The following is a 9,721-nucleotide window of genomic DNA, read 5'->3' on the forward strand; positions in this document are numbered from 1 at the left end:
CCAGTGCGGTCTGGAGTCATGTCCCAGTGCGGTCTGGAGCCATGGCCCAGTGTGGTCTGGAGTCATGTCCCAGTGTGTTCTGGTGTCATGTGTCCCAGTGTGGTCTGGAGTCAGGTCGCAGTGTGGTCTGGGGTCATGTCCCGGTGAGGTCTGGAGTCATAGCCCAGTGCGGTCTGGAGCCATGGCCCAGTGTGATCTGGAGTCATGTCCCAGTGTGGTCTGGAGTCATGGCCCAGTATGGTCTGGTGTCATGTGTCCCAGTGTGGTCTGGCGCCATGGCCCAGTGTGGTCTGGGGTCATGTCCCAGTGTATTCTGGTGTCATGTGTCCCAGTGTGGTCTGGAGTCATGACCCAGTGCGGTCTGGAGCCATGGCCCAGTGCGGTCTGGAGTCATGACCCAGTGTGGTCTGGAATCATGTCCCAGTGTGGTCTGGGGTCGTGTCCCAGTATGGTCTGGGGTCATGTCCCAGTGTGGTCTGGGGTCATGTCCCAGTGTGGTCTGGAGTCATCGCCCAGTGTGATCTGGAGTCATGTCCCAGTGTGGTCAGAGTAATGTCCCAGTGCGGTCTGGAGCCATGGCCCAGTGTGGTCTGGTGTCATGTCCCAGTTCGGTCTGGAGCCATGTCCCAGTGTGGTCTGGAGCCATGGCCCAGTGTGGTCTGGAGTCATGTCCCAGTGCGGTCTGGAGCCATGGCCTAGTGTGGTCCGGAGTCATGTCCCAGTGTGTTCTGGTGTCATGTGTCCCAGTGTAGTCTGGAGTCATGTCCCAGTGTGGTCTGGAGTCATAGCCCAGTGCAGTCTGGAGCCATGGCCCAGTGTGGTCTGGAGTCATGTCCCAGTGTGGTCTGGAGTCATAGCCCAGTGTGGTCTGGAGTCATGTGTCCCAGTGTAGTCTGGAGCCATGGCCCAGTGTGGTCTGGGGTCATGTCCCAGTGTATTCTGGTGTCATGTGTCCCAGTGTGGTCTGGAGTCATGACCCAGTGCGGTCTGGAGCCATGGCCCAGTGCGGTCTGGAGCCATGGCCCAGTGTGGTCTGGAGTCATGTCCCAGTGTGGTCTGGAGTCATGGCCCAGTATGGTCTGGAGTCATGTGTCCCAGTGTAGTCTGGAGCCATGGCCCAGTCTGGTCTGGGGTCATATCCCAGTGTATTCTGGTGTCATGTGTCCCAGTGTGTTCTGGAGTCATGACCCAGTGCGGTCTGGAGCCATGGCCCAGTGCGGTCTGGAGTCATGTCCCAGTGTGGTCTGGAGTAATGTCCCAGTGCGGTCTGGAATCATGTCCCAGTGTGGTCTGGGGTCATGTCCCAGTGTGGTCTGGTGTCATGTGTCCCAGTGTGGTCTGGAACCATGGCCCAGTGTGGTCTGGGGTCATGTCCCAGTGTGGTCTGGTGTCATGTCCCAGTTCGGTCTGGAGCCATGGCCCAGTGTGGTCTGGAGTCATGTCCCAGTGTGGTCTGGAGTCATGGCCCAGTGTGGTCTGGAGTCATGGCCCAGTGTGGTCTGGAGTCATCGCCCAGTGTGGTCTGGTGTCATCGCCCAGTGTGGTCTGGAGTCATGGCCCAATGTGGTCTGGAGTCATAGCCCAGTGTGGTCTGGTGTCATCCCCCAGTGTGGTCTGGAGTCATGGTCCGGAGTCAAGGTCCAGTGTGGTCTGGAGTCATGGCCCAGTTTGGTCTAGAGTCATGTCCCAGTGTCATCTGGAGTCATGTCCCAGTGCAGTCTAGAGTCTAGGTGCCAGCATGGGCTGGGTTAGAAGTACTGTTATTCTGAAGTTTTTATTTATGTTTCTACTTTCTTTCCGAAAGAATTTGTACTTAAAAATCTGAACCTAGGTACCTTTGTAGATAAAACGGTACTATAAGAGGCAACTTGCAAACTTTTCATTGTACCCATTTGAGTACATGTGACAATAAAGCAAATTCGAAGTGTTCAAGGTCTGGAATCCACCACCTGAGAAAAGCAGTGGAGCAGATTCAGTTGAGTTTTGTACAATCATCATCACTGCCTGGGCAGTCATTTGGCACAGCTAATCGCTGAGTCTATAATTCTTGCCCATCCAATTTTTATTCCATTATGTAATCAATAATCAGTTCTACAAAGGTGGCAGCTCATAGATACTGGAGGTGACTTTGTAACAATTGTGCCTTGTCCCGTGTCTGTCGAAAAACACTGCAAGAAGTGATTCGTGAGACCTTGGATGATGTTGGAATGAATCCATGGCATTTGCGGACATTTCTGAGCAATGGGATCACCTGGACTAAATTGAGGGTTTTCTGGTTTCCTTGGGGTTATTGCTGTCAGTCTGTACAAGTTTTAGAGTCTGAGGTTAACTCCCATCATGATAATGATAACTTATGTTGTAACAAAGCACTAACCTATTGTCAATCACTAGGCTAGAACACAGGATAAAATATTATAGACAATAGACAATAGGTGCAGGAGTAGGCCATTCGGCCCTTCAAGCCAGCACCACCATTCATTATGATCATGGCTGATCATCCACAATCAGTATCCTGTTCCTGCCTTATCCCCGTAACCCTTGATTCCACTATCTTTAAGAGCTCTATCCATCTCTTTCTTGAAAGTATCCACTTACTTCTGGGGTAGAGCATTCCATATATCCACCACTCTCTGGGTGAAGAAGTTTTTCCTCAACTCTGTTCTAAATGGCCTACCCCTTATTTTTAAACTGTGTCCTCTGGTTCTGGACTCACCCATCAGCGGAAATATGCTTCCTGCCTCCAGAGTGTCCAATCCTTTAATAATCTTATATGTCTCAATCAGATCCCCTCTCAGCCTTCTAAACTCAAGAGTATACAAGCCCAGTTGCTCCAATCTTTCAACATATGATAGTCATGCCATTCCGGGAATTGACCTTGTGAACCTACACTGCAATCCCTCAATAGCCAGAATGTCCTTCCTCAAATTTGGAGACAAAAACTGCACACAATACTCCATGTGCAGTCTCACCAGGCCCTGTACAGCTGCAGAAGGACCTCTTTGCTCCTATAATCAATTCCTCTTGTTATGAAGGCCAGCATGCCATTAGCTTTCTTCACTGCCTGCTGTACCTGATGCTTGCTTCCATTAACTGATCTCGTTGTACTTCCTCTTTACCTAACTTGACTCCAATTAGATAATAATCTGTTTTCCTGTTCTTGCCACCAAAGTGGATAACCACACACTTATCCACATTAAATTGCATCAGCCATGCATCCATCCACTCACCTAGCCTGTCCAAATCACCCTGTATTCTCATAACATCCTCCTCACATTTCACCCTGCCACCCAGCTTTGTGTCATCAGCAAATTTGCTAATATTATATACTTTTAATACCTTCATCTTATGTCATTAATGTATATTGTAAACTGTTTTACATATTGTTCAATTCAGAAAATTTACCAACTGGATTTGGCATAATTAGTGGCTAAAGTACAAAGCTAGCATCCCAGAAGGATCCTGAGAATCCAAGTTCATATTTCACCTTGGCATTTTAAGAATGCTGGAAATTAAAAGGTGTGCCAGTACAAATAAGGAAGTCATTATCACCTTCTGACTCTAAGCTCCAGGTTTGAGTCCGACTCCAGGACCTGATGGCCAAAGAATGCTCATTGGTTATCGTGGCCAAACGTGTTGATAATTGATAATACACACACACACACAAACAGGCAGTGAGAGTGGGAGAGATTCCTGGGAAACTATCTGATGGAAAGAAGTTGGAGCCCCTCCCATCTCTAAAATGGCTCCAGATCACAGCATGTATGTTGCCACAGTAACTGGGATTCCAAGGGGTGGAACACCATCAGTAAAAGCAACCAGAGGGCTGTTGGATTGATGGAAAAAACCCAACTATTTCACCAACATCCTTCAGGGAAGGAAATTTGCTGTCCTATACCTTGTATGGCCTCTATTTGACTCTAATCCTATTCCAATATGGCAGGCTGTAAACTACCCTCTAAAGTTGAAGCCACTCATTTTTTTTCAAATTGTTACCACCATCTTGGGATAGCTAGTGATAGGCAATAAATGCCAGCAATTGTCACACACTAAGAATTACTATTTTTAAAAAAACTATTTTGGAGCTCCCTCACAAGTCTTGTTTTGTGTTTACACAAACCTGCATGATCCCTTGTCCTGCCCCTGTACAAACTCCATCTTTGCTACATTAATAATTCTGCAAATTGTCCATGCTTTCTGACGAATCAGTCACTTTTGGAGGAATGATAACTTGGCAGCCCATTCTGATAGAAATAGGAGCAGGAGTAGGCCATTCATAATTGATCCTCCGACTCAAATTCCCCCTCCATCTCATATCCTTTCTCTCCTTCCTCCCTCATCTGAAATCAAAAGTGTGGTCAGAAAAAGGCAAAAGGACAAAAACTAGAAGCACAAGTACGTACATGAGCCCTCGAGAGTGACGATAATACTGGCTTTAGCCACCTCCTTGCTCAAAGACTCATTGGCAATGATGGTATAGTGAAGCCTGGAGCAGGAGCCTGCTCTCAACATCTTCACATCATTGATGTACAGGAACCCGAATATATCCTCAGCTCTCTTAAGGACCCCCACGATGGAAGAACAGTTTCTTTCCTGATGCGTGATGTTCTCCTCGGTCTGAGTCAGGGGCACCAGCGTGTAAGTTATATTTAATGCTTGAAAGTTGTGACAGTTTGCGATGCAAATCCTTCCAATCTGTAACACACGGTAGATATAATAATTAAGTTGCGGCCAACATCCCGACTCATTAACATTCCCGTCATCCAATTGGAGGGTTCGATCCTCCCTCCAGGTGTCAACAGGTGGAGCTCTGGAGTGAGCATTGGCTTGGTATGTGGCCCTGGGGGGTATGGATGTCTTCCAGTCACTGCGTAGCTTGTGGTAGCTCAGAGAACATCCGACTGTATGGGGTAAACACCCACACCCACACTGTTTGAAGATGGTTATCGCCATGGAAGAAGTGCCTAGGTCAGGGGCTGTCAATCAGATCCTACATACTCATCATCAAGGAGGGAACCATGGAAATTCACCATTTGGGGATTGGAATATTCTGAGCTTAGAGGTGAAGTCACAATTCATTTAGTTTTATCCAATTTTTGAAACATCAAATTTTATTAGCATGTTAATTGTTTTCCAGCTCTCAAATGGACAGAATATGGAGTCATGACATTAAAGGCAGCCATTCATCCCATTGGGAGGGTCAATGCTAACTCACAATCTAGTCCATGCCGTCGCCTCTCACTCCAACCCTTCAAGTTTATTTCCTTCAATTATCCATTTCCTCTAAAATAATTGACTGTCTCCATCCCCAGTGTGCTCTGAAATAGGGGCTTCCAGATCATTTCCACTCACCATATAAAGAAATCTATTATCCTGTTATCATTTTGATCCAGAAATAAATAACCAGATTCTAGAGTAGATTAGACTAACACCTGGATTGGGTGGGTTGTCTTCAGAGAAAAGATCAATCAGGCTAGGCTTGTATCCACTGGGGTTTGGAAGAGTTACAAGGGGAATTGTTTGAAACTTATAAAATTCTGAGGGGTCTTGACTGGGTGGATGTTTCTTGTTTGAACTAGGGGTCACAGTCGAAGAATAAGGGGTAATTCATTCAGGACTGAGATGAGGAAGAATTCCTTCACTCAGAGAGTTGTGAACCTGTGGAGTTCTCTCCCATGGGAAGTTGTTGGGGCCGGTTCATTAGATATATTCAAGAGAGAGCTGGACGTTGCCCTTGTGGCTGAAGGGATCAAAGGATATGGAGAGAAAACGGGAATGGGATACGGAGATTGCATGATCAGCCATGATCATATTGAATGGCAGAGCAGACTCGAAGGGCTGAATGGCCTACTACTGCTCCTATTTTCTATGTTTTTATGTCTTCTGGGAGAATCTAGAACTAGGGGTCACTGTTTAAAAATTAAGGGTCTCCTGTTTAAAATAGAGATTGGCCTTTTTTTTCCCTCAGCGAGTTGTAAGACTTTGGAACTCTCTTCCTGAAAAGTAGAAGCAGAGTCATTGAATATTTTTAAGACAGAAGTAGATAGATTCTCGTAAGAAAGGGGGTGAAAGACTGTTGGGGTAGACAGGAATGTGGATTTGAGGTTCCAATCAGATCCACCATGATCTTATTGAATAGTGAAGGAGGGCTTGAGGAAATGAATGGTCTACTGCTAATTGTTCCTTTGTTCAAATGTTCTCAAGTCTCACTCAATAATAATAATGTGGCTCAAGATTACTATGACAGTACCATACATCCTCAGAGAACATAGAACAATACAGCACAGGAATAGGCCTTTCAGGCCATCATGGTTGTGCCGACCATATGCTATTCTAAACTAATCCCATCTGCCTGCACAAGGTCTGTATCCCTCTATTCCTGTTCATGTGTCTGTCCAAATGCCTCTTAAATTGCTATTGTATCTACTTCAACCACCTCCCCTGGCAGCATGTTCCAGAATATTAGATGAGGTTAGATGTCTTTACTCATAGCTCTTATTTTTGTTTTGCAGTTGTTCTGACTTTGTCTGTCCCCCGCAGAATCTCCAATCACAAGAAAAACAATTACCTTTGCAGACCGTCCTGCATTCCTGTTCAACAAGAAATGGAACACGTTGTCAGTGAACTCAATGATGATTGGGCGGATGGTGACGTTGAAATGGAGCATCACTGAGCTATTGGGACCATTATATTCTGTATCACGGACCAGGACGTCCAAAGTAAATGACCGGTTCTCGGAGATTGATAGGTTTTTCTTCAGTATCAACTCTGAATAAAACACAAAATAATACAGGGAATTACACAGAGACTCGAGTACAGAACAGTCCATTCAGCCCAACTGGTCAATACCCAGCATTCATGCTCCATACAAGCCTTTTTATATCAACCTATATCTGCATTGTCCACAATTAATTCTATCAGAGGAGAAAGTTATTAGCATGTATCTATTGACGCACTTGGCATTGTTAAGCAAATGTTGCAGAATTGCAGTCACATCCAACAGGAAATGCTTTGCTAATAGCTATACTCACAACCAATTTAAGGTTGAGATGTTAACATGGCTCATTTACAGTCAGTTCTTCCAGAACATGATAATTACGTTCCTGTGTGACCCTGCAATATACAAAAAATCGTGCTATACAAATAAGACTTAACGCCTTGGTGATCCAATCGTGTTCTAGCCATGTTACGACACGGGGTAAACCCCTGTGCTAATTTAAACCAGCAATACAGAAAAGATTCACCTTGTGCTGCAATCTGTTAAAATTTGAGAGGCAAAGAACTATCCCAAAAGTCACTACTTAAAGTAAAAATTGACAACTTTTTTCAAGTCTAACAGAGAATATTAACTAACAACTATTTTACAACTCCTTTCTCTTATCTATGTTTTACTTCCCCCTCTACAACACTAGTCCGATAAAACAAATCGCGATTACGATTTACAGAAAAATAATCACGTTTCAAAACCGGCCAGCTTTGCCGAGTTTCCTCTGTAGATTTTCCTCTATAGCTTCTCTTTCCAAGTTGGATTCAATATTTTTTTCTGTGCAAAATCCTTCTCCAGACAGGTACCTCTCAGAGAGCTCTTACTAGCAGCCTACATCTGTTGGTCTTTTGGCAGTTCTATTTGCCACTCTGGCTAACTGTTCAACATGTCTGATATTTATACCCCAAAACATCGGATAGTTTCATTGGTTTTAATATTATCAAAATACTAAATTCAAACTTGACTGGACTTTGGTATCTTAGGGCATAATTTAAATTTGAAATTTGTTTTTGTCTTACAGCACCCAGCTACATTCGCAGTTCGACCAAATGTTACATTGTTACCCTGTTCAGAACACTTTGCACTGTGTCAGCTGGTTCTGCTAGCTTTTCAACTCTCTTAAAGGTACAGTACACCTCTGCACCTTCATAACAGCCAATACGCACTTTAAAAGTTCACACTTTAGAAACAGCATTCCCTATTCACCCAATTTGTTACAGCCAATTTGTGTTCAGGAAAGATGTGTCATAGCAGAACTGACTATGTTTTCAGTAACCAGGAGAAAGTGAGCACTACAGATGCTGGAGAGTCAGAGTCAAAAAGTGTGGTGCTGGGAAAGCGCAGCAGGTCTGGCAACATCTGAGGTGCAGGAGAGTCGACGTTTCAGGCAGAAGCTCGAAATGACATACATTCATACAGAGAAACCCATTCTCTGCAAATCAATGGGACACATTCAAGTCTGGAATTATTTGAGATCCTTTTGTTTTCTCAATGGCATCATCTCAGCGAATCAGAATCAATTGGCCAATTAATCGACACACATTTCTCCCACAGTATAAATTGTTGTGATCAGTTACAATTTGGCATTCTTACATTTGTCCTGATGAGTGCAAGATGATGACAACATGTCTCTCTTTTTATCAGGATTCAAGTTCTATACAGCCTAATGACTGGCCTCAATATTCCACATGTGCATGAAGCCGATGCAAAGATGTCAGGCAAGCTTCTCAGCTACCTTTCATCAGGTGCCAGGGTGTTATCATAGTTCCTTATGACTTTAGTACTGCCTATCACATGAATTTGTCACCCTAGTTTATCTTGGTACCTGACAGGTTGGTGGGACTAGTTTAGTTTGGGATTATGGTCGGTATGGAGTGGTTGGACCGAAGGTCTGTTTCTGTGCTGTATGGCTCGACAGTGATTGTCATTGAATGCTGTAAAAACCCACCTGATTCATTCATGTCCTTTAGAGAAGGAAATCTGCCATCCCTACCTGTTCTGGCCTACATGTGGCTCCAGTCCCACAACAATGTGGTTGACTCTTGACTGTCCTCTGAAAGGATGGGCAACAAATATTGGTCTTATCAGGGATGTTTACACACCATGAAAGAGTAAGTTAACACCTTTATGTTTGAGTCAGTAGTGGACTCGATGCTAGCAGCCTCATCTCTTGTAAGTCCAAGTTCCACACCAGTGACTTATGCATGGACGTTAGGCTGACCTTCCAGTGTCGTACTCTGTTAGAGTTACTGACTTGAAAATAAGACATTAAACCAAAGTCTGGTGCGTCCTTTCCAATGAACACAATAGATTCATAGCATTAACAGTCATACAGTACAGAAACAGACCCTTTGGTCCAACCAGTCCACGTCAACCAAACTAAACTAGACCCACCTGCCTACTCTTGGCCATGCCCCTCCAAATCTTTTCTATACATGGACTGATCCAAATGTCTATTAAACAGTGTAACTGTCTTCACATCCCTCACCGCCTCTGGCAGCTCATTCCACACACAAACCACTCTCTGTGTGAAATAAGTTGCCCCTTGTGTATTTTCTAAATCTCTCTCCTCCCGTCTTAAAAATATGCCCCTTAGTTTTGAATTCCTCCACCAATGGGAAAAGACCCTTAACATTCACCTTCTCTATGCCCCTCATGATTTTATAAATTTCCATAAGGTCACCTCCTACATCCAGTGGAAGAAGTCCCAGCCTATTTTTATATTTCAGTCGCCCAGTGCTTTTCTTGTCGTAGCTTGTTGTGCATGAATAGCCTGAAGGGGGTCCCTCACTACAACAAAAGGACTTTGATGGTCGTATCACAATTTGGAAGGTTATGAAAGGCGATATATATAAATACAATATAAATAAAAGAATAAAATAATAGAAAGAACTGTCTTTGCTGGAAATCTGAAACAAGCAGGAGTAGAAATTGCTGAAGACACACCTGGAGAAAGAG

General features: G+C 44.4%; 1 protein-coding gene across 1 annotated transcript in view; it reads right to left on the minus strand.

The window, feature by feature from the left end:
* Window positions 1-9,721, minus strand: part of ret (ret proto-oncogene receptor tyrosine kinase) — a 126,464-nt gene that overhangs the window by 46,951 nt on the left and 69,792 nt on the right. The window contains exons 6-7 of the mRNA XM_043678617.1: window positions 6,566-6,765; window positions 4,401-4,692 (exon numbers count right to left, since the gene is read on the minus strand). Coding sequence (XP_043534552.1) covers window positions 4,401-4,692; window positions 6,566-6,765 — 492 coding nt within the window. The remainder of the gene's footprint in view (window positions 1-4,400; window positions 4,693-6,565; window positions 6,766-9,721) is intronic.

Source organism: Chiloscyllium plagiosum, chromosome 38, assembly GCF_004010195.1.
Source record: "Chiloscyllium plagiosum isolate BGI_BamShark_2017 chromosome 38, ASM401019v2, whole genome shotgun sequence".
NCBI lineage: Eukaryota > Metazoa > Chordata > Chondrichthyes > Orectolobiformes > Hemiscylliidae > Chiloscyllium > Chiloscyllium plagiosum.